This window comes from Piliocolobus tephrosceles, chromosome 5 (genome assembly GCF_002776525.5).
Source record: "Piliocolobus tephrosceles isolate RC106 chromosome 5, ASM277652v3, whole genome shotgun sequence".
Lineage (NCBI taxonomy): Eukaryota > Metazoa > Chordata > Mammalia > Primates > Cercopithecidae > Piliocolobus > Piliocolobus tephrosceles.
The window spans coordinates 142,633,165-142,658,459 of record NC_045438.1 but is presented as its reverse complement, the minus strand read 5'-3'; the positions used below and the strand labels follow the sequence as shown (position 1 = coordinate 142,658,459).

General features: G+C 37.3%; 2 protein-coding genes and 1 long non-coding RNA gene across 4 annotated transcripts in view; 1 reads left to right on the top strand and 2 right to left on the bottom strand.

The window, feature by feature from the left end:
- SLC17A1 (solute carrier family 17 member 1) overlaps window positions 1-10,321 on the bottom strand; it is a 57,728-nt gene extending 47,407 nt beyond the window's left edge. The window contains exons 1-3 of one of the 2 annotated variants that reach the window (XM_023209722.3): window positions 10,269-10,321; window positions 8,795-8,878; window positions 4,715-4,887 (exon numbers count right to left, since the gene is read on the bottom strand). In XM_023209722.3, coding sequence (XP_023065490.1) covers window positions 4,715-4,887; window positions 8,795-8,828 — 207 coding nt within the window. In that variant the 5' untranslated portion in view covers window positions 8,829-8,878; window positions 10,269-10,321. Of the gene's footprint in view, window positions 1-4,714; window positions 4,888-8,794; window positions 8,879-10,268 lie in introns of those variants that run through there. The other variant, XM_023209723.1, reaches the window with a different exon arrangement.
- A 4,012-nt stretch (window positions 10,322-14,333) lies between these two features.
- LOC111541085 overlaps window positions 14,334-25,295 on the top strand; it is a 25,502-nt gene continuing 14,540 nt past the window's right edge. The window contains exon 1 of the long non-coding RNA XR_002731191.3: window positions 14,334-14,471. This is a non-coding gene — a long non-coding RNA (uncharacterized LOC111541085). The remainder of the gene's footprint in view (window positions 14,472-25,295) is intronic.
- The window catches only part of SLC17A3 (solute carrier family 17 member 3), a 27,115-nt gene continuing 24,774 nt past the window's right edge, over window positions 22,955-25,295 (bottom strand). The window contains exons 12-13 of the mRNA XM_023209721.1: window positions 23,231-23,367; window positions 22,955-23,149 (exon numbers count right to left, since the gene is read on the bottom strand). Of these exons, the coding sequence (XP_023065489.1) occupies window positions 23,233-23,367 (135 nt within the window). The 3' untranslated portion in view covers window positions 22,955-23,149; window positions 23,231-23,232. The remainder of the gene's footprint in view (window positions 23,150-23,230; window positions 23,368-25,295) is intronic.

Here is a 25,295-nt window from a genome sequence, read left to right as displayed (position 1 = left end):
CAAGAAGCACCAAGAAAGTCAATACTCACCCATACCCATATGAGATGGACCAACAAACATTTGTTCAACTCTCCCTGTGCATGTGAACAGATCACTCAAAATCTTGGATAGTTTCTCTTATGACTTAAAGCCATCACTCTCCACAGCAGAATGTAGAAAATAAAAAAAGTTCACCAGAATTGGTTTAAATCCCTTGAGCTCAGACTGAAACTACTCACACCAGAAAAATAAATCCTCAGTTTATATTTTTCTATTCAATGCATTAACTAGTTGCCATTGAACAAAGAACTCCACATATAAACATATAAATGACTTTATGTAAATCTTAGAAATAAATATATATACACATTTGTATGGGTCATATAAATGAATAAGAGATATACAATACCTAAGCAAGGAACATGTATCAAGGGTATCACTAGATAATTTATAAGAGAACAAAATGGAAATGATCAATAACCATAGGTCACAGAAATATACAAATGTGTAATACCATTAGTAATAAAAGAATATATACTTTAAAGTTATGGTAGAATTTCTGTCAGGTTGGTACACTTTAAAAAGAATAATAACACATTCTCCTTGACTTTGATGGAAGAGGGAAGACTGACTACAGAATATTCCTCATCTACCTTCTTTTTCATCTTCTTTTCTATAATCAGTGTTTCTTACTGTGGTAAAATATCTGTGTGTGTCTGTTCTTCCTTGTTTTTCTTGTTATTTCATCTTTTTTTCTAAAGTGTTCTTTCTGACTTTTTGGTAATCCTTTCCTGTCAATTTCCTTTTTTCATTCATCTGCTCTTCAAGCATAGCCTCCTGTGGTCTGGCCATGTCTACTTTGAGTTCTTGTAGATACTGCACTATGGTGCAGTATCTTCCATAGCTATAATTGCTTTACTAATTTTTAGGTTATTTTGTAATGTTAGACTACAATTTAGATCTGCTTTGTGGAATAATTTTCTGGTGTGTTTTTCTATTTAGAATAATTATGTATTCTATTTCTTCATTTTTAAATGTAGTACCTTATGTAGCAGTAAACTGAATTGTGACAGGAAATTTCATGGGATGGCAAAAGGTTTCATGGGGTGGCAGGCTGATGCATGTGCTAGAGAAATCTTTCAAGTTTCATAGCTCAAGAGCTCCCTCCTCTTTTAGAGCCATAGAGAAGGCTCTAAAATACAACTCCCATGAGTTGCCATTTCTCTAGAATATGAGGTTCTCAGTATTTAAACCAAAGCACTGGAATACCATAAATATTTAAGAATACAATTCAAAACACTTTTATATAAAATAGACTTTATATAAAATAGATTTTATATACAATAGATTTTATATAAAATAGATAATTGACACAATAAACTGTATCTATATATATACTTGTGAAGCTATCACCACCTAGAAGTTTTATATTAAGGGAGTCCTGTCATATGTACTCTTTTTTATTGTCTAGCTAATTTCACTTGGCATAATTATCTTAAGTTTCATCTATGTTGTTCTTTGTGTCAGTAGTTCATTCTATTTACACTGCTAAGTAGTACTATATTTTGTGGATGTGCCATAGTTTGTTCATTCATTCACCTACTAATGGACATTTAGGTTATTTATAGTTTTTTGGCTATCGAAATAAAGCTAGACAAAAATGTTTATAGAACATTTATGTATAAGTCTCTGATTAGACATATGTTTTTATTTCTCTTCAGTAAATAACTAACAGTGGAATGGCTGTCTCATATGGTAGGTGTATGCTTAATTTTTTTATGAAATGACAAAATGTATTCCAAAGTGGTGGCACCACATTTCATTCTCACCAGGACTGTAGGAGAATTCTAGTTCTTCCACATTCCTGCACACATTTTGTATTTGCAATCATTACAATTTTAACCATTTGAATCAGTGTGCAGTAATTTATCTTTGTAGTTGATGTTTGTCTCCAATGTCAAATGATGTAGAGCATCTTTTCATGTGAGTATTTTTCCTCTGTGTATTCCCATTGGTGAGATAGCTGTTCACATCTTTTTTCCATTTTTTGTATCGGGTTGTGTTTTTTAATTGAGTATGGATAGAAGTTCTTTATAAGATATGATTTGCAAACATGTGCCCCTGTCACTGGCTTGTTTTTTCATTGTCTTAACAGTATTTTAAATTCTGATGAAGTCCAGTTTTATGTTTGTTCTTTTGCATATCTTAAAAAATCAGTTGTTCATATGTGTGTCAGTCTCTCTATTATATTTCATTGATTTATTTTCTGTCTTTACACTAATTCTATGCTGTCTTTATTACTATAACTGTGTAAGTCTTAAAATTCCAGTAGGTAGTGTTACACCTCCAGCTACTAATTTTCAATGAACATTCAGAGGTAATTCAATGGAGAAAGAAAAGATTTCTCAACAAATTGGGCTGGAAAAAAATTGTATATCCATATGTTAAAAAAAATCTTTAATGCAACATATACAAAAAGTAATTCAAAATGAATCATAGATTTAACTGTAAAATGAAAAATTATAAAACTTCTAAAACATAGAAAATTTTTTTGATCTTGGGTTATGCAAAGATTTCTTATATGCAACTACAAAAGCACAACACACAAAAATGTTAAAAGAAATTCTTCAAGCAGAAGAAAAGTGGTATAGCTAAAAAATGTGGATTTATATTTAAGAAGTAAGACCATTAGAAAAGAATAAATGAAAGTGGAAAATATTTTATTTTGAATTGATCTAAAAGATAACTTTTTGTTGAAGGAATGTTTTGAGTGTTTATAACATATAGATACATAAAATGAATAACAGTAGTCACAGAGATGGGAGAGAGGAATTGGAAATATTCTGTTACAAGATGCCTTCATGATACATGAAATAGTGTAGTGTTATATGGGGTAGATTTATATTATTACAAATGTATATTATAAAACCTATAGAAGCTATTAAAACAGGTTTTCTCAAGTATAAATGATATATCAAGAGGGGAGATAAAATTCAATCATATAAAATGCTCAGTTAAACCCAGAGAAGGCAAAATGTGAACAAAAAAAATTAGCAAAGAACAGACTTAACAAATAGAAAACAGTTACCAAGTGTGTATTTTTCTATTCTTCCTTTCAGTTCTCAGTTTTTGCCTCCTATATTTTGCTGCTCTGTTGTTAGGGATCATTTGTTGTTAGGGATCATGTTTAGAATCATTTGTTTTTGGAGAATTCACTCTTTTTATCATTGACTAATGCCCTCTTTATCTCTGGTTATCTTCATTGCTATAAACTCTGCTTTATCTAAAATTAATATAGCTACTTCAGTTTTCTTTTTATTTGTGTTCTCATGATTGCGTAGTTTACATCTTTCTTCATCCCTTTACGTCTAACCTATCTGATTCTTTATATTTTAACAGGATTTCTTGTAGATAGAATATTTGAGGATCTTTATTTGTTATCAATTCTAACAATTTCTGTCTTTTAACTGGTATGTTTAGAACATTCACATTTAAAGTGGTTATCAATATAGTTGGATTAAAATCTACCATCTTTTAACATTTCTTTTGTGGTAAGCCCAATGGCAGTAAATTCATATATATGGAGGGAAAATTGAAGGACAAAAATTGAAAGACAATAAAGGCTTTTTCAAGTTACAGCTACAGCTTGAAATTTTATAGTCTTTCAATTTTGTCAATAATTTTATTGAATACAGAATTCTAGGTTGGCAGGGGTTTTCTTTCAACACATTAAAAAGTTCACTTTTCTCTCCTTGTTTGCGTGGTTTCTGATGAGAAGTCTGCTATAATTCTTATACTTGTTCCCCTGTAGGTATTTTCTTCCTCTGGTTTTATTGAAATGTTCTTTTTGTCTTGGTCTTCTGAAATTTAAATATGGTATGCCTAGGTGGCTTTTCTTTGTTTTTCTTTTTGCTATTTACCTTGTTTGGTGTTCTCTGAGCTTCTTGGATCTGTGGTTTGATGTCTGTCATTAATTATGGAAAGTTCTCAGCCATTTAAAAAAAAAATATTTCTTGTTTCCTATTCTCTCTAGCATTCTGGTCATGTACATGTTACACCATTTGATACTGTCTACAATTTGGGAATGATCTGTTAATTTTTTTTTCATTCTCTTTCTCTTTGCATTTCAACTTTGGAAGTTTCTATTGATCTATGTTCATGTTCACTAATTCTGTCTTCAGTGGTGTGGAGTCTACTGATGAGCCCCTCAAAAGCATTCTTTGATATAGTTTCCTTGATTTCTAGTTTTTCTTTTTTACTCTTTTTATAGTTTCCATCTTTTTACTGACATTACCTATCTTGTTTTTATTTTTTCCTGCATCTATAGCTTCTGGCAGATAACAACTGATTATCTTCCAGAAATGAAATTAATGAAACATTTAAATATCCTGCTTGTCAAAAACTTAAAAAATGTAATGTGTCTTCACCTTCCACTTCTGGTTTAAAATACTTTCCTTTTTTTTTCTCTTGTCCAAATTTCTAGATTGTACAGAAACCCTAACTTTAGGGTTTTATTCTCACTTGCATAGAAGGATTTACACAAGAAGCCCTTCAGAAGTATTGAGGCATACTTTAATCATGGAGCATTTTATTTAGGTCACTCCTGGCAAGGTAGATGAAGACTTGAGCTTCTTTTTCAATTATATTATCATATTAATACAATTCCATCTCTACACAAGTTAGTTAGCAAGAGAGGGTTTTAAACATTTGACTGTGGAGAAAATTATTGATATACCTTTATATTATCCAGGAGCTTCTTTGTGGAGGTGTTGAGCAAACCATGTGGATCTGTGCTATTCACCATGACTACCATTGTGAGGTTCAGGCATGTGCGCTGTGCTGCTGTTATAACATTACAACAGTGCACAAGGAAAGACAATCCATAGCGAAAGGAACAGAAACCTGGAACTGCAAAGTAAAACAGAAAGTCTCAATTATTGACACAGCTGAGATAAAAACATACTTTAAGTATAGGAGGGACATTCAGAAATTTGGACTCCTAGATATTAATTTAAAATTTTATTGTACTTAATGACCTTTGGTAATTATTATATAATAGAAAGATGTGAGACTGATATAATAGTACCATATTCTCCTTAAAAGTATAATGCCAACTAGAAATTCCAAGAAAATTAAGCCAATCTTTAAAGTTCTTTGGCTCATGTCTATTTTTTAAAAGACCCTTTATAAACACCCTGTGTTACTCTTGGATGTAAGTCCCCTTTATAACAACAAAGACATTTTCTGTCAAGAAAACTATTTCTTTTCCAACATTTTAAAAATACACTGGATGAAAGACTCATATATGCCCAATGTGGAGAAAAATGGCATTTAAAAAAATGTAATTACTTATTGATATAAGCTAGAGTAATCAGTTGGTGTACAGCCAAACAAGTTCATTGATGGAAGAAAGTAGGGAGTCCAGAAACAGGCATATATGGTTAACTTTTAAAAAATAAATGTACTAATGCAATTCATTGGAGGAAAGTAAAGTCTTTTTCAACAAATGGCATTTTTTTCAAGAGAAATATAGGTATATGTCTACAAAACGACATGTACAGAAATGTTTATAGCAGCTTTATTCAAAATAGTAGAATGTTTGGAAAGAATGAACATATTGTGGTATTTTAATACAATGCATATTACTCAGAAAAAAAAAGGAAGGAACTACTTATACACAACAATTTGGATAAATATGGATGAATTTCAACAAAAACATGTTCAGTTAAAGAAGCTAGACACCAGACAGTATATACTATAGGAATCTAGTTTTATGAAGTTCAAAAATGGCAAAATTAATCAGTATGGCCCCCTCCATCTCCAAAATCAGCAATGGGAATCTACTTTATGTTGAATCCCTCTCACTCTTTGAATCTAACTACTGTGTCTCTGACCTGTACAACCAGATTTAAAGGGCTCATGTGATTAGATCTCTCCTAATAATGCATAATTTCCTTATTTAAGATTAACTGATTTGGGACCATAATGACATCTGCAAAACCCCTTGAAGCAGCACCTAGCTTAATGTTTGCTTAAATAACTGGGAGAAAGTGTGTATACACCAGGGGCTGGGAATCTTGAAAGTAAACGGAGAATTCTGCCTACCGCAGTCCACCATCTGGCTCTTAAAGACTCATGTTCATTTCACATGCAAAACACATTCACCCATTTCAAGCTTCCCAAATTCTTCGTTTTATTACATTATCAACTTAAGTTCAAAACCTCATCAAAATCTCATAGCACAGTCCAAATTCTCATCATCTAAATTGGGTGTGGAAGAGGCGCCTATGATTAATCCATCCTTGGCCACAATTTCTCTCTGTGGGCTTGTGAAACTAAAGAGACGAGTTATATGCCCCTAACACTTTTACCACGTAATGGTGGAACAGGCGTAGGATAAAGCTATAGACATTCCAGTTCCAAGGTGGGAAAATAGAGACAAAAAGGAGTCATCGATCCATAAAGGTTCTGAAGTTCAGCCAGGCCAATGTTGGATTTTTCATGAGGCCTGGAGATAATTCTTGTGGCTCTTGGCTGCACCCTCTGGGCTCTGGGCTGTATCCTCTGTGATCATTGTTCCACCCAAGAATAAAACAGGGGCCAGGGAGCTTGGGGGCCATCTTGGAATTCTGTCTACTGCACATTCATAGTTAACTAAGAATTTTTTATTGCAAATAAATATTAACGTCATAAATAAATAGATTTTTTATATCTATTGAGATAATCGTACAGTTTTCATCTTTCAATTAATTTGTGTGGAGTGATATGTATACATTTTCTAACATTAAGTTACTCTTTCATTTTGAGGATAAACCTGACTTAGTGTAGTGGTTGCTTTTTTAATGGTTTTATAAATTCTTAGACTTGCTTTGTTCTGTTAATATTTTATTTAGGATTTGATATCTTTATAATTTTCATAGGATTATTTTGCTTTATATGTTGGAAGGTATTTTATTAGATGTATAAATATTTTATATCATCCTATTGAATTGAATTTTATATCATTTTGCAACATTCTTATAGAATCATTTGAACTGGTAAAAGACTGTAAACAAATTAGATGTTTATAAATCAGTGACCATTTAAATAAATTATGATATATCCATCCATACCAAAGTCATTTGCAGCTATAAAAATGCTGAGGAAAAATCTCTGCCGAAAATTGTGGAATACTCTTTAAGTAAACTGTTAAATGAAAAAAAGCGTTAGTACCCAACAAATAGTTGGCTAGTTTCCTGGACTAGCCTGAGCTTCCATTGTTAAAAGATAAGAATATTAGATAAAAATATGCTTAAAATAAAACATTGTATTAAAGGCATGGGTGATCTAAGAGGAAAGATGAAATATTCAGGCCAAGGGCTTAGTGAAGATGGGGGCCTCAAAACATAAGTTGAGCATTGAAGTCAGATGTTTCACTGTGGACTTTTGATCTTGGAATTTTGGGCCTTCCATGATATGGGGATAACAGGAATCAAATACCAAGGTCCTAGCAATGCGATACTATATAGTAGGAGACCCTCTCCTAAAATACTTAGATGTCAAAGACTTACATGGTCAATGGAGGATGAACACATTGCGCCTTTACCTTGTCAGTGGACTGCCAAAAAATTTTGTGCCATATGAACTTAAGAGCTGAATAGAAGGGGGTAAAATAATATCCCTGAGAATTTTAATAATCAGTCAGCCCTTCCTTTGATTTGCAGCCTAAACTCATTATCTTAGGGAAGTGAATGGATCTAGAAAGCTATCAGAAACTTTGTAAACACTCCTGCAGGAGAGAAAAAAGTCTCAACATGGTAAAGGCGAAGTCACTGTCACCACGTCAGAGAAGGGCTCATTGTCTTGGTCATTTAGGGGTACCCTTTTGAGTTTTACTCATTTCTCTCCTCCACATTGCTCCAGAAAGTCCATGAATTATGTCTAAACAAGTTTTAAGTTAAAAAGAAGACCACAGGGGGATTTCTAAAGTGTTTGGGATTGAGTAATAGTAAGAATACTGCATATCAAACTCATGGAGAGAGCAAAATGTGAATCTGTTAATATATTTATCAAAAAAGAAAGAATTTAAAAAATTGGAAACTAAACAAAGGAATAAACCCAAAGAGTCTAAAAAGGAACTAAATACGTAAGGGCAGAAATGAATGATATTAGAAAAAAAGAGTATATACATATATATATATATAAACTTTGAATGCAGATTAAATGGACAACTTAATCAAAATAATTAAGTATCAAAGTTGATACAATAAGAAACATAAAATTTAATATACAGTAACTTTTACATAAGTTGAAAAATTATACAATCTATTGCTCATCTCCTTTTCTGAGATTTTGTCCCCCATGACATTGACACAACACTAAGCCAATAGCAGTAATCCTTTATTGTCATTACACTACCCTGCCTAAAATAAACAGTTTCTCTTAAAAAATATTCAGTACACATCCAGCTGTTGATATCCGAGAATGCAGGGACTCAAGAACATTCATCCTGCCTTACTTCCTCTTACAGATGTATCTCTCCTTCTCTTGGAGATGGAACCAAAATAGCCCAGATTTTTCTGATATTTTCCACTAAATGATAAACTGACAAGTGTACAAAAATGAAAATAAAGTGTGAGCCACCAGAGTATGTAGAATCTTTTTATTTAGGGCTTTTCTGGTGGAAAACCGTAGTAGGACTAGTTTCTTCTACCTTCTTTCCTGAACATTTTTAAGACCCCATATGTATTTCACAAAAATATTCCTCCACATGGAATTTGTGATGTAATATTTAAGAAGCAAAAAGCCTATTTAATGGAACAGAATAAAGTGCTACCTTTTTTGGGAGGCAACTGGTTATCCATTTGCATACACGACTGAAGTTGCTCCTCTTCTTGCTGAAGGGTTTGGCCTCCACCCACTGTGAGCACAAAACACGTTGATGTCAGCATAATGTAGAGAGGTAACTGACCAAACACTACCCAGTACTCCTCTCTGATTTAAAACTGCTTCCAAGGGTAACTTGCTCCATCACAGCAGTGCCCATTCACCTCCATTATGTGCTTCCCTTGATATTTATTTTACTTTTGTGATTGTTTTGGTTGATTAAAAATATATGGAAGACCTGAAAACTACAGAGAACAAACAAATAACCCTGCCAATCCAGAATTCTAAATCCATGATAATATTCCTCCAAAGTGAGAAATGGAAAGAATTCATTATCAGTAGACCTGCTCTACAAGGAACATTAATAGAAGCCTTTCAGGCAGAAGGAGATTGCTATAGATCAGAAACTTGGCAGTACACAAAGAAAGGAAGAATGTCAGAAAAGGAGTAAGCAAAGGTAAAACAAATTCCTTTTTTCCCCCTGTATCTTAATAGAGCTGAAAGATACTGTCTGCTTACTGATACTACCAACTCAAGCAGAGGCTAATCATTCATTATACTTCCACATGCCCCTGTCCATATCTTCAGTTTCTGTGGATAGAGCAGCCACTGATGCAAAGTTTTATGGCAGGAAGTACTGTGGATGAATCAGAGTGGAGCAGTCTCCTGTCAGGCAACCCCTTACCATCAAACACCAACATGTGCTAGTCAGCTTAGACCTCAGGATTTTACCATATCAGATTATATGATACCTAGTGCCCCAAAGATACCTAAGTCCTGAGATTGGATTTGCAAAGTACTTTTGAGTAAGCAATTTGCCAACCATCATTATCACACCCTGGAACCTCTTCTGGGCCTGCTGTTTATTTCAATACACATATACATACACACCAAGCGCACACACAAACCACCCATACGTATGCATCACATACATACATACAACATAAACACATGGTACAAACTCCCCTTATGTTCTGCACACATACACTCCAGACACATAGCAAACCAAACTTATAAACACGTTACAATACTGCATCCTCAAAATGGAAGTACAAACTAAAAACACCACACACATAACCACACGCACACACAAACCATAGGCACATATGCACCAGGCACACACAGTGTGCCACACACATTACAGACACAGCACACCACACCTATACAAGCATCACACACTGTACAACACACACTTCTGTTTTCTTGTGTCCCTGTGAACCTCACACTGATTGCTAAAAATATGTTCTTTTTTCTCTTGTGAAAAGCCTCAGAAGATAGGGCATATTCCACCCTCCCCCAAATTTTCCCCTATTGCTAAGTACTTTCAATAATATCTTTGCCAGGGAATGCCCCCTTATGGCCCTCTGGGGAATCAACTGATTGTTCATTTCATTTAATGAGCCCCTTATAAGAGTGAGACTAACCTGATTCAGAACAAAAGAGTGATTTCTTCTTCCTCTGTGAAGACTTTTCTCTCAACTTTACACAATATTGACTTTCTGAGATTACCAAGTTTAGCCCCATAAATCATTCACCAAATCTTTTGACATCGCTGTGTCAAAGTTAAAAGCTTAACTTTTAACTTTACTTTTACCTTTTCCTTAAAGCTTCATGGAAGGTGTGTAGGTCAAAATCATCCAGTGGACCAGAAATCTGGGAATCTGCCAGTAATTTCATGGCATAATAAGCAGACACCCTTAGTCTCTCTCCCTGCCCAGGAGATAAAGCTTGCCTGCCAAAAGTGCTCTCAAGATTTCTCTATTAAAGATGGCTCTGGGTACTCAATGCTGTTCTCACAGGAATGTTGTGGCTTTCTAAATGCCCCATAAATGCCCTATTAAATTTTTACTCTTAATTCCCTTCTTTTCTTCTTCCTTTTCTCCCTTTTTTCTTTCTTCCTTCTCTTTCCCTTCTTCCTTCTCCCCCCCTCTTTCCTTCCTTCCTCCTTCCCTCACCCTGTCTCCTCCACACTCCTCTCTAAACGGTACATCTGTCTGACATTTGGCATACTCAGAAAGAGGTATGTTTTATTGAGGCATGTCCTCTGGAAGGTGTGGCTTCTCTCATGGCTCCTCCTGCAATTACTGTAGATTCTGGTTCAGCCATTTGGTTATCGAAATATCCAGAAACATTAAAAAAAACAAAAATAGAGAGACAGGATCTCACTGTGTCACCCAGGCTGGAGTGCTATGGTGCAATTATAGCTCAGTGTAGACTTGAACTCCTGAGCTCAAGGGATCCTTCCACTTCAGCCCCGAGTAGCTGGGATTACAGGTATGCAACACTGTACCCAGCTAATTGGTAGAGACAGGGTCTTGCTGTGTTGCCCAGATTGATTTCAAACTTCTTGCCTCAAACAATCCTCGTGCCTTGGCCTCTCGAGTGTTGGAATGACAGGTGTGAGCCACCATGCCTGTCCCCTAATACTTTTAACTTAGAACTCTTCAAAGGTAATCTACTAATTACTTAAACATATCCAAGCACTAAAATCACGGATTTTGCATTATAGACAATTTATTTCATGCTTAACAAATATTTTTTAATCTTTTTTATCATGTTTTAAAGTGCTCATTAAATGTTTGGCACATAGCGGATTGTCTGTAAATTGAACCAGTTACTTTTTTCCTCTAAAGAAGTGTTGTAAATCTTTAACTCCTTTGCCCAGGAGACTTTGATGTTGTTATTGAGTTGGATTTTTTCTTTTTCAGAAGTCCAGATTCTGCTGGTCCTCTTCTGTATGTTGCAGAATATTTGTACTGTCTGTTCTGTTTCATGCTTGGCAATTTCTGGCATTTTCTGAAAGAGGAGCCCTTTTAGTGATTGAAACCCCTAGGTCAGCAGTTGTTCAATGTCCATGTGTTAAATAATAACACTCCCATCTGCCATCAATATGGCAGTTCTGGTACTGATTACCTGAAGGAGAACCATCTTTCTGTTTGCTGGCCCCAAAGCTTTCTGCTGATCTGTGAGATTCTTTGAAATTGTTTCTTTTGGATTCTGTATTTCATGTATTAAGTTTTAAAATTTATCTTCTTATTATGGAAATGTTTAAGCATACAAAAAAGTAGATCAGTTTAAGATAACTGTGTACATATTCACCCACTTCAATAATTATCAATATTTGGCCATTTGAGTTTTCATTTGGTCATTTGAATGTTACCAACAACATTCAATGGTTGTTTTTTTGTAGCATTTTAAAGCAAATCTCAGGCATTATGTCATTTCTTCTGTAAAACATTCAGCATGGCTATCTAATTCATTAGAACTTTAAAAAATATAACTAACATGCTATCAGCACATCTAGTAAATAAACAATAATCCCTTAACATCACCTAATATCCAACCATTATGACAATTTTCCCAATTGCTTCAAAGTTGTGTCCTTTATATTTGCTTGATTTAAGAGAGAATTTGAATAGGATCCACATAATGGCGCTTAATTGTTAAGGCTCTCATGTCTCTTATTTTATAATAATCCCGTCTCCCAGTTTACATTTGCCATTACTTAAAAACAACAACAATAAAACAGGATCCCTTGCAGAATGTCTCTCATAATTGGTTTGGCTAATAGCTCCCTTTTAGGATCATTTGATATGTTTTTGTATTTCCTTACATTCCGCAAACTGTGAGGTATATACAGAGGCTTGGTTAGATTCAGCACAAAAACACTTCACTGGGATATGGGATGATACAGGGTACTATCGCACCCTGTTGGGAGGCACATAATAGCAGGTTGTTTCACTTTTAGTGGTGGTAAGATTAATCGGTAGTTTCAGATATTCTTAGCCTGACATATTCATTAATAAAGTTTTCATCAATCTTTCACCTATGGCTTTTAACTACAGTTAGTAAATGTTGCCTAGATCCATCATTTGTTTAGAAGTTATAAAATGGTGATTTTCTAATTCTATCATGTCTCCTTCATTTACGAGCTAGAATATTTTTATAAAAAAGGAAATTTACTTTATCAAACATTTGGTAAGCTGGGAATACAGATTTAATAGGAAAGTTACCATAGTTACTTGATAAAGTTCTAGAATAACTTAGTGTCTTAGCAAAAATGACCAAGTACTATTATGACCTCACGGATTTTATTTGATGTTTTGCAGTCTATTGTAGTTCTTATTTCTTTTTGATGCTATAGTTCTTCCTTCTTTGGCCAGTGGGAGTCCCTTCAAGCTGGTTTCCATGTCATTATGATATGACTCTTGTGGTCTTGAATAGCTTCCTTGTCTTCCAACACACAAAAAACTTTCCAGCTTCCTCTTATATATTTTCTATTCTCAGATCTGGGCTTTCTTAGGAAGTGAGGGCTGCTTTCAGCAGGAAATAACATTTAGAGACCACACTCTGAACACTAAGTGCTCATTGTTCCTGGGTTTTGCTGCTTTTCGGAGTTTTCAGTGGAAGAACTTGAAAAGGGTATTTTTTTTAAAAGAAATTATAATATTTTCCTTATATTTCTAATTCAAATTTAGGATTAGGATTATTCTCAAAATTCCTTTGATTTTATAGTCTCACATATTTCTCTTTTGTTGGCTATCTTTGTTCCCAGTGAATACACTTTTTTGCTTTATTGTAGCATGCCTATGTTAACATGAAAATAATACTAATAGTGTTGCCAAAATAAACTGTTGCCTTCCCCCGAAACAGATCCTCAGATGAAGATTAATGTTAAAGTGATGTAATCATATTTTCAGGGAAAAAAACCAACAACAAAAATAGTAAGGAGGTTGGGAAGTGGGCAGGGAAAGAAAGGAGACCAAACAAGGGTACGAAAACAAGCCAAGTCTGGTGGAAGGTAATTTTGGACTAATGCTACAAGAGAGCAGTGGGAACAGTGTAGTCTGCACCTCAGATTTGTCCTAACCAAAGGTACAGAAGTTAGAGTATTTATATGCCAGTACCCATCAGTGGTTGGCTCCAGGGTGTCAGGTTTTGAAGGGAAGGCAAGGGTTAAAGAAAGACAGAGAGAGAGAGAGAGAGAGAGTGGCTGAGAGAGAGAGAGAGAGAGAGAGTGGCTTAACAGCAAATGCAGGCTTTATGTCCAGCATTAGACCTACAGAGGCGGGAGACCAGCTTAATGCCAGGGCCCACTGCTGCTTAAAGGCTGGGGCAATTTATAGGTCTGGGCAGGAGGGATCTGCCGGGGGCATGGCCTGCTGCCTGGGAAAATGTTGATTACGTGTTGCCAGGATGAGGCCGTTCTAGCCCTTGTACTGGCTGAATGTAGTGTTCCTTGCACTTTTGCACTTTCTCCCAGCAAAATATAAGAGGCAGGCTGTTTCTTATGGCCCAAACCCCTGTGGAATGTTTCACTTTGACCAAGGTCTGAGAAATGGCTGTGGGGGAGGCTTACAAAGTGCTGTAGTGTGGACTAACATTCTTGGCTTCTACTTTAATATAAAAGGAAAAGGGGTGTTGTTGACTATCTGGCTGCCTCCTGCTGAATAGGGGCCCTGTTATCAGGGTTGGGGTTTTGCAGTAGTGGGTGTCCGACTTCGGAGTTGTTTTCCTGGAGGCACTGATACCGAACTTGGTGGAGGAGAAGGATGGCATCAGTGGGTGTCTGGGTGGTTGCCTGGACAAGGGAGTTCAGCCTGCGGGAGATAAAGCAGGATATGGAGGTGAGTACACATGGACCAATTGTTAGTATTTGGAAGAGGAAGATTAGGGGCCCTAAGAAAGGGGTTACCCAAGGCATACACTTTAGGAAGGATGACCTGTGCTACCAAGAGTTAGTGGCTTGATGTTGGATTTCTGCAGCCCTGTTATGGAGCGCCCATGGGCTTTGTCATGAACAATGCCAGATTCACTAGCATTAAAAAGCATTCTTCTTGGAGATATACACATGTGCCCACCTTTTCAGTGGTTAGCAGTTCTAGGACCCTTTGACTTTGGAGAATGACTCCCACAAGAGAGTTTATCTGCCTTTGGAGGCTTGTAATGGAAGTATGCATGTCCTCTAAGGTATTATAGAGGACTGTAGAGGTTTTTTTTTTTTTTTTTTTAATATAGGGAAGTTGAGGTTGATATACTTGCTATTCCAGTGCCAAGTGCATCAGAGATGCTTAATCCTGTTACCAGAGGAATGAGATATAGAGTCTGCTTAGTGAGTGTGGAGGAAGATGAGACAGAAGCTACCGAAGGAACCTGGATGGTCTGGTTGTTTGGCAAAATGCTAACGTTTGGAGATTGTAACCAGGGTGTACGTTCTTGACCAAATTGCTGGCAAGCAAAGATAAGAGTTTGTGCCATACAGAAAGAAAAGACCGGGGGTTGAGAGGCAAAAGTTGTAAGTGAATGTAGCAAGCTACGAGTAGATGGGGGTTGAATCCTGGACAAACTTTTTGTTCCAACATTTTATTTCTCCAGGTTGAATAGCTATTAGCAAGGGAAGCCCCTGTGAGGGTCTGAGAGGGAATGTTGGTGGGGGAGGAGGTGAAGGCTGTTTGGTTTTGGAGAGAGAGAAATGGGTTTTAGTTAATTAATAGTCATTGTGGCCCCGATGGGACAGAAGGATATAGATTGCAGTTGAGGGAATTGTGTGTGCATTTTTTTCCAGGGAGCACCCTTGGGTTGGATACATGAAAAGCTGGGCCAGCAGAGAGGGGAGGGGTTGGTAAGAGGTGTTTTATGGAATCGGGCTTGTAACATGTTTAGTTTGTAGGTTATGAGGTGAAGGACGGTGACAACCCTGTGTGTGATGATGTGGGTGGATTTGATAGTTTGGAGGGAAAGGTATTTAGCTGAGAAAGAGTATAAACAGGTTTCAGGAATGGTTTGGCTGAGTAGGTAAGATGCAGATTTATTTTGGACCAGGGTTATGTAGTTAGGTTAACAGAAAGGGCAGTGAACTGCTGGGTTTTTGTAGACTAACAAATTTAACAGTTGGAAGAAAGAGGGGTGTGTGACTGATTTAAGAGGCAATGTGTGAGATTGATGACAGGGGCCTGACTGCCAGAGGTTGGGGATGGGGACTTAAGAGTACCCCACAGACAAAGAAGGCAAAAGGAGAAAAAGGAGATTTGAGAAGGAGTGAATATTCCGAAGGTCCCCGGATTAATATGAGAAATTGGAGTTGACTATTCAGGGACCTGGGGAGGAAATATCAGGAAGTATCTGAAACAAGATGTGAGATAAAAGATTTACAATTGGAGGTGGAGGGTGTAATGGACTAGGGCCTTCTGGATTGGCAACTTCGGGAATTTTTGTTAAGTGCAGTGAGGTTGGTCCTGTGAGGGAGGAAGAATATTTTGGGGGTGAGGAAATTTCTGAATGTCCAGTGTGGAAAGGATGTTAGCTTTACCTCTGTGGGAGGAGCTTGGATAACCTGGTGAAGGCCCAACCACTTAGCTTGGAGAGGGGCAGAGGAGTCTGCCATCCAGACCCAGTCCCCTGGTTGTACGGACAGGGAAGAGTGTTTTGAGGATGGACTTTCAGGCTGGGGCAAGTAAGCGTTAGCGTACTGTCTTATTAGATGTGTGATACATATTCCCTCTAAAACCTGACAAGGTTTACACCTTTTTTTTTTTTTTTTTTTTTTCCAAGTTCTGTGATTCTTTCTTAGTGGTAGCAGTTTCAAGATATAACTTGTCCTTTACCTTGGAGATGATATTCTGGCATATTCAAGATCACTGGATCCCTGAAACCTTCACTTATGTGACTAGTCCCTGACACTTTGTAGGCTTTCTCTCCCCTCCCTTGGGAGTGTATATATTTTTACAGGGCATCCAGAGTCCTTGTTTCTTCTTGCTATTCAGCTCTAGTTAACATAATTGCATGCTTATAGTGAAACAATGTGATGTTGCAGATAATCAAGATCCTTTCAGATTATGTTGTCAAAGAAGCTGGCGAGTTAACATATTCCTTGACAAAACTGTGAAAGAAGTACTGTTGTCTATCCCAAGTTAATGCAAACTACTTATAATCCTCCTTTCCAATGGCACTTCCAAAGAACACACTCGCCATATCAATACCTGTATAGGAAGTAACCGAGCCTCTGTTGATGCATTCCATCTGGCACACCATATGCAATTAAGACTACCACTGGATCCCATCTGTGGTGGTCCTCCACCATCTGCCACAATCTATTTATTCTGGGGCCACATTGGTGAGTCAAATGGGGATACAACAGAGATCATTACTCTAGCATCTTCCACGTCTTTACAAATGGCATTACTGTCTGCTATTCCACTTGGGATGTGGTATTGCGTCTGAATTACTAACTCAGCAGGAGTGAACTGTTTTTGAGCATTTTCATGTAAGCTTCAATGATATTAAATCCTGAGTCACAGCACTGTGCCCTCATATTAACAAGATCTCCCTTATCTGGACTTACCTTCTGCCCCCAATACCCTGGTCTCATATTCTAGGCATGCTCTTCTTGTCCCTTCCACTTTAGCAGAGCCAGTACTACACTATTTGGATCATCCTAAGACCTGACCTAGCTATTTGTCAAGTATTCAAGTTTGCTATTTGTTAAGGTATTAGAGAACGTGAGGATAGAATTTGACTAAGCAAGTATTGTCTTGCAAGGTATTTGTATCAGCTGTGTTTTCTGCATGGGGATCTTCAGGAAAAGGGATGTTGCCATCCCCCAGCATGGGGTACTGGGATAAGGATACCAATAAGTTTCAGGGTAAATTTCAGGCCTTGACTTTAGCATGAGACTTCCCAGGACTTGACTTTAGCGTAAAGTCGTGTGTTTGTCGTTGCGTTTTCTGCTATTCTGACAATCGAATCCTGAGTCCCATCTTAAGAACATGTCTGCCCTCTGCTATTGGAGATCAGGATATCTTTAAATGCTGCCAGGGAGATTTTCTGACTTTCACACCATACTCTGATGTAACTGGCCATCTTGAGTACATCGGTGATCATGACCACCATCAAACAGCCAACTTCAAAGTTGTTCTAATTGCCATTTCCACACATTTCTCAAACACTAGAGATATTGACCAAACCAGTGCCTTCCCTTACACCTGTATCCCATCTTTCATTCCAATGCACAACAGGACAGAGTCAGCAATTGTAATGCTACAGCAGGCCCAGATTTTCACCAATGCTTTTACAAATATCAAGGCGGTCTCTGGGCCACCTGGCTTGTCAGTGATACAACTCTGGAAGTTATTATAAGAGTCTGCATCCTAGATCTTCTTGTGGAAACAACTGGTTTAGGTCAGATTCTTTAGAAGCAGACCCTGAGATGAGGATTCCTGTAAAAATGATTTATTAGGATATATTTCCAGGAAAACCTTACTAAGGAGAGCATAAGTAGATCTGGAAAGGATATAAAGTAAGGTCCAGTTCAATTCTTAGGGAATTTGGGAGATAGTGTGAACCTCACTTGCCAAGCAGAAGCAAAGGGAGATGGAGCATTTATATCTGTGTAGTGATGCTTTGACTAAGAACTATTCCCAGGCAGGCACAAATTCCCAGGCACATCCAGGTTGGCAGGCAAAACCGGCTCCTGCAGCCTGAGGGAGCCCTCTAACAGAAAAAACAGGTTCCAGGTGTTGGGAATGAAAACTCATCAGGAGCTGGTATGCAGCAAAACGGTAAAGAGAACTGAGGGGATATGGGTGGAATATTGAGTGTTTGCTATAATGACTGAATGCAACTATTTTTAATTTTTGATGGGAAAGAACCTCTAGATTGATTTATTTCTGCACTTCTGCACATATGCTCAACATATAGTTAATGTGGGCGTTGTCTCAGACTGAACCTAAGCTGTTTTCATTGCTAATATTCAATAACATCTATACATGCCTGGCATATAGAGAAGTCTAGTAGAGTTGGAGTCACTAGGAACTTCTTCATTAGTGACTAGAGAGTCCCTGGGAATGAGGAAAATCCCTAAGAAACTTATCCAAAGCAATAATGGAGGCAGGCACACAATGTCAGTATTAGCGATCTGGTAACAATGGTTCGGTAAATAGAAAAGAGACGCAATTAATGGAAGAGTAAAAGTGAGTATACGTTCAGACTCTAGAGTCTCACGGAAGAGAGTGGCTGGTGGGTAAGAACTAAAGGATTGGCTTTACCAAAAACCTCTCCAAGACATTGTAGACAAAGCAGTTCTGCTTGGAAACTCATGCAGTGAATTGGAGTGAGACATTTGGAAGATGCCAGTGCTTCAATTTAGTTCACCAGATATTTATTAAGTACTGACACTGAGGGCTCAAAAAAGCATGGCTCAGCCTTGAGACATCACGAGTTTCAGCTCATTGACAAGGTTAAAGATCTTTCATTTGCATGGACCATTTCTAAAGTACTGGCGGGGAAGAGGGCACTAGTAACATGTTCATATAGTCTCATATTTTTGAAAATTTCTAGAAATAAGCTATTTTAACCACAATTGTTTAAAATTACTATTTCCATCCTATTGTTACTATGTTAATGAAATTGCTCTTGGCAATTTTTGATATGGTGAAAGGAAGGCTGCAGTGGGAATGTATTTTGCTGGACTAAAATTTGGGATACATTTATGTGGCTTGGGTTGATAATGGGCATAGTCACATTATTGCTAGCTACGTTGGTATAGAAACAGCTCCCTGGAAGACTTAAATCATCCACTGTGCCTGTGTAATGGGATATCCAAATAATGGAAAAGAGTAAATCACATGGACATATTGGTAATGGTTTTAAACTTCATATTGACTTGACACACAATCTGGACATTGCAACGATAACACAAAACTCGTAAAAACAAGTCCTTCGTTAGGATTCCCAGAAATATTTGAGCTTCATTGGAGACTGAAGATTTGATAGAAGCAAACTGTGACTGAAGTCACACAAAGACAATTCTTCCCTCTATAAATGTGAATCATTACCTCATCCCTGTCCGAGGTTGGTGTTGCCTGGGGAAACAAAGGTTTCACAATTCATGTCATTGTCTTTGAATATCACCTAAAATTTTCCTATCTTAATAAAATAGCTCACTAACTTTACCTTTAAACAGTTCACTCTCAGTATCATGTGGATTATACCTATTTAAAAATTCACACTAAAAACGAAAGACATGGTACTAGAGGCTGTGTATATGCCTAGTAATGAATTTTTTAACATGAGGTCACGGGAAGGGAGATTGGAGTGTATGGATAAAAGCAAGAATACAGAAAAGAATACCAAGCAGAAATCCATCGTAAGTTGGTGCATCTCTGGTCATATGTGTGCTCAAGCAGGGAGGCCAGGTAACTGGATCTTTAATAGAAGAAACTGGTCACTTCTGGACAAACAACCCAAAATGCAGAATTTGAAATGTGATGAAGGTGAGCACATATGAAGAGCAAAAGAGGAACAGTCCTTTGCCCTTTGTTAGAACAACAATGAGGTGAGACCCACACTTCGAGAGGAGAACTTTCTCACGATGTTGACTGAGACCTTAATGGCTGACCCTCAAGTGCTCTCCTTCCTTCAGGATTCTACACTCTGATGGTGAAATACCAACTAATGAAATATCCCTCTCTGCTATATGCCTATCTCCCTTTATCAAATTTTGTGAAAATATTTCTCTTACTTTCTCTACCCTCACTCACCAACAAACTGCAAACTGGCCTGTACACTCATCTCTCTGCTAAATGTACCCTGAAAAAGCTACTAAGAATTCCGATCATAAGGTGACTAAGTTCCTTTTCTGACCTCGTCTACTTGAGCTTATTCACTTCACTTGTTACTGCTCATCAGCAGTCTTTCTTAAAAGGCCATGCCCATGAGTTTTCAGTGAGAGTTCTACTCTCCTGTTATTTCTCACACTTACACACCTGACTCTTTCATGTCTGTTATGTGTGGGCATTTGTTTCTTGGCCCTCCTTAGATGTTGGCATTCTGTCTTGGCTTGTGATTTTCCATCAACAGGCTCTTCCTGAGCCATTTGGTCTAAACTCAGGTCTTCAGTACGGAACATCTGCATTTTTCTCCTTTATCTTCTTCTCCATTTCACTCTCATAGTTTCTATAAGTTTCAGATTAATGATCTGGCCCCTTGTTGAGCTTGCTGTTATGACTTGAATTATGTTCCCCCAAAAGATGTTGAAGTCGTAATACTCAGTATCTGTGAATGTGACTGTATTTGAAAATAGGGTCTTTGCAGATGGTCAAGTTAAGATGATGTCATTAGAGTAGGCCCTGATGCAATATGACTGATGTCCTTATAAAAACAGAACATTTGGACACAAAGACAGATGTGTACCGAGAAGAGATGACCTGAGGACTCAGGGAGAAGGTCATCTACAAGCCAAAAAATGCCTGAGACTACTAGAAGCTAAAAGAATAAAAAAGGCACAGAACACATTCTTCCTTATAGCCTTTAGAAGGAACCAGCCCTGCCAGCACCTTGATTTTGGACTTCTAGAGCTGTAAGACAATAAATTACTTTGAGAAACTTAGTTGGTGGCACTTTGTTAGAGCAGCCCTAGGAAGCTAATATACATGTCCACATGATTATCCCACTATTACCATTAACTTAACATGTCCCAAAGTCAAATCATGATCTTCCCCCTTGAAAAGGTCTCATCTTGCTACATTCCCTGGCTTAGTTGTTCAGTCCACGCTCTATTCAGTCTCTCAGGTTAGAGACCCAGGACTCCTTGACACCTTTCTTCTCCTGCATCCATCTAGTCAAATACCATGATCTTTCAGTTCTATCTTATAATCATTCTTCTTGTCTTCATCTCAGCTTTTTCTGCCCTCACCACTGCTGAGGTGAGTTCAGTCCTCACCACTGCTGTGTAGGCCACTGCACAGATGGTCATTTAACTAGTCTTCTTGATTCTCAAATTAGGTCAGAGTGTTCTAGCTAGAGAGAAAATCTGCCCATGTTAGTATTGCTATGATTCCTATCATACTGCTTATAGGTTATACCTTGAACTCCCTAACACAGCAAACAAGACCTCCTTACTCTGACCACTCCCACTTCCCTAAATCCACTTTCTTTCCTTTCCTGATTATGTAGGCAAGTGATTCTCTTCAGAATCCATCCTGCTTCTTGATTTTATTCTTTTGTGCAAGTTGGGCTCCAGTGTAAAATATCTTACCACTTGATAAGATTTTACCACCACTTGGAATCAGAACTCCTCATCTGGTCTTTCATGATGCCCTACATGTTCCTCTGCTATTTTACCTAAAACAGTGTAGTGCTATCAATTATTGTGTCTATCCTCCACATTAGGATGGAGAATGACTGCCTCCTTTATTCCAGTGTCCCAAGATTCCAGATTCTGGAACATAACAAGATCTCAGTAAGTGTTGTGTTTATTCAAGCTTGGCCCTCTAAATCCTTGCCTTGATTTTTCACTCAGAACTATTGTCTATCACATTGCCTCTATATGAAATGACTCGATGCCTCTAATCTTTATTCTACATGGTAGAAATAGAAACAGGGGTCAATCCAGACCATGGTCCTGAACTCACCAACACCTACACATTATCATTTTACAAAAATACAAATTCAGTCATATTTGAGATTTATAAGTAATTGAACCACTGAATTATTTGGATCCCAGAAGAAGAAAAATGACAGATTTACACTGGGTAATTTGTGAGCACTGTTGAAAATGAGAATTTACACAGGATTAGGCAGGGGGTAGGGAAACCACAAGGGATTCTGGAGAACTCTAGAGCTTGCCAAATAAAGGCAAATAAAAAAGACTGGACAAGGAAGAGGGAAGTTATTAGAACATATGGAAAGGGCTGCCTTCCTGGAGCTGTGAACTGCAATAGAAAGCTCAGTCTTCTGCACACCCCAAAAGAGAGACTGTCAGAGATAAACGCCCACTGACTCTACCTATCTCCCTCAAAAATTTAGCAGAAGCCAGTGGACAAGGGAGTACAGGATGCAATCCATATGGGTCAGCCTCTTGAAGCCTCAGCAGCATGGAGATAAATGGAGGACATACAGGGAAGAACACATGGACAATACCCAACCCAATAAATAGAAAGTAGTATTAATTTCCACAAACAGGAAAAATCATTGCCCTAGTGAGGTTGTCACCCTGGATTAAAAGTTTTAAGACATTGTTTCTTGTATCCAGTACTGGAATCTAACATACTGGGTCCCACACAGCAAGCCCTCTTAATCCATTGTTAATTCTATGAAGATGACTACTGCGTTCTTAGTTATCATTTTATTTGAATTTTTATTCATCTTATATTCATCTCAAAAAAATGTCTGAACAAAATAACGAACTGGTCTTATAATTGAAAAGAGCCACAGGAAACAAAATTCTTTTCACTGATATTTTCATCGCGGAAGCCTTCTATTTTATGCCATACGGTGCCTAGTGACTTTTCCATCCAAGGTGGGATAACTAAGAAAGGAAAATGACATAGAATTTAAAACATCAGCTGCTTCTATGGCTATAACCATACATAAAATCATTATCCTTTACCTTCACAAACGAGTGAGTTTTCTCTCTTTAGCCCAGTCTTGGACATCTGCTTCTCCAAATATGAGGTAGAAGATTAGTCCTGACAGGTTAATGGCAAACAGCAAGAAGAAGACATTCCTCCACCCAAACTCAGGGTCCTGGAGACACAAAATCCCAAGTCTGTATTACCCCTTTCATATTTTTCTATGAAACATTATATTAATAGTTCAGATGACAACATTCACTGCTGTGTTTCCATGTAGAAATTCATTTCCTGAAAGTGACTTGATAGTCAAATGGAAAGGATTTCAAAATACATTCAGAGTGTTCTTAATAAAGGGTATTTGGAGAACTTTGTGGTTAACCTAGATAAATGCATTTGTCACTATTTATCCAAGTGCCACACATGTTCTCTTTTGCATGAATCTCGACTATGTAAGCTATGCTGAGAATCCTTTCAAGATTCCTCATATGTTGTGCTGGAATTGTGAGAAGATTATGGGCTTTTGAGCTATACATGTTTAAGTTGGAAGAATTCTGATTGTTCATCCTCAATGTGGAAAGACTTATGCTAACAGATTTTCAGCTTAATTGTTAGGGAATGAAAATAATAACATTTCATTTTCACAATTTATGCGAGAATCAATAGTTAAATGAGTTTACTGCATATGAAATACCTATACATACATCACACACTTAATGTTTGCTTTCATTATCACCTTTTTGGCATGATTATGCAAATGAAAATTTTAAATGTATAATTATTTATAATTTTCTAGAAATTTTGTTTTTTTAAATCAATTAAATTTTAAAAGGAACTATTTTATCACTATTTGAAATAGATAACCAGAATTACTTGCCTTTAATAAAAAGCAACCATAATGAATGCAATGAAACCAAAACACTGTTATTCTAGTGAAAAGAAAACAATGTTCATAGCAGCCTTATTGATAATAGCCAAAAACTGGAAACAAGTCAAATGTTCATAAGAGTACAATAGATAAATTGTGATTAGCCACACAATGAGACACTACACAGCAATATAAAAGAACAAACTATTATAACATCCACCAGATGAATCTCAAACACATGATGGACGAAAGAAGCTAGGGTATGTACTATATGATTCCGTTTCTATGAAATGCAAGAATGGGAAAATATAATCTATGAAAACAGAAGTCAAGGTAATAGTTACAACTAGGAGGGGTACTGACTGGAAAGGAGCACAAAATAACCATCTGGGTGATGGAAATATTCTTTTCTTTTCTTTCTTTCTTTCTTTTTTTTGAGACAGAGTCTCACTTTGTTCCCCTGGCTGGAGTGCGGTGGCACGGTCTGGGCTCACTGCAGTCTCCACCTCCCAGGTTCAAGCAATTCTCCTGCCTCAGCCTCCTGAGTAGCTGGGACTACAGGTGCGCACCACCATGTCTGGATAATTTTTTTGTATTTTTAGTAGAGACGGGGTTTCATCGTGTTGGCCAGGATGGTCTTGATCTCCTGACCTCATGATCCACCCGCCTCGGCCTCCCAAAGTGCTAGGATTACAAGCGTGAGCCACTGCGCCCGGCCGGAAATATTCTTTTCTTAAAAAAAAAAAAAAAAAAAAAAACTTTTACATTCAGAGGCACATGTGCAGGTGTGTTATATAGGTAAACTCATGTAATGGGGGGTTGTTGTACAGATAATTCATCACCCAGGTACTAAGCTTAGTCTCCGGTAGTTTTTATTTTTCTTTCTGACTCTTTCCCTCCTCCCACCCTTCACTCTCAAGTAAGATCCAGTGTCTGTTGTTCCCCTCCTTGTGTCCATGAATTCTCATCCTTTGTCTTCTACTTATAAGTGAGAACATGTGGTATTTGGTTTTCTGTTCCTGCCTTAGTTTGCTAAGGATAATGGCCTCCAACGCCATCCATTTCCCTGCAAAAGATATGATCTCATTCTGCATAGTATTTGATGGTGTGTATGTACCATATTTTCTTTATCCAATCTCATTGTTGGCCATTTATAATCGTTGATTCCATGTCTTTTCTATTGTGAATAGTGCTGCAAAGAACGTAAGTGTTCATGTGTCTTTATGGTAAAATAA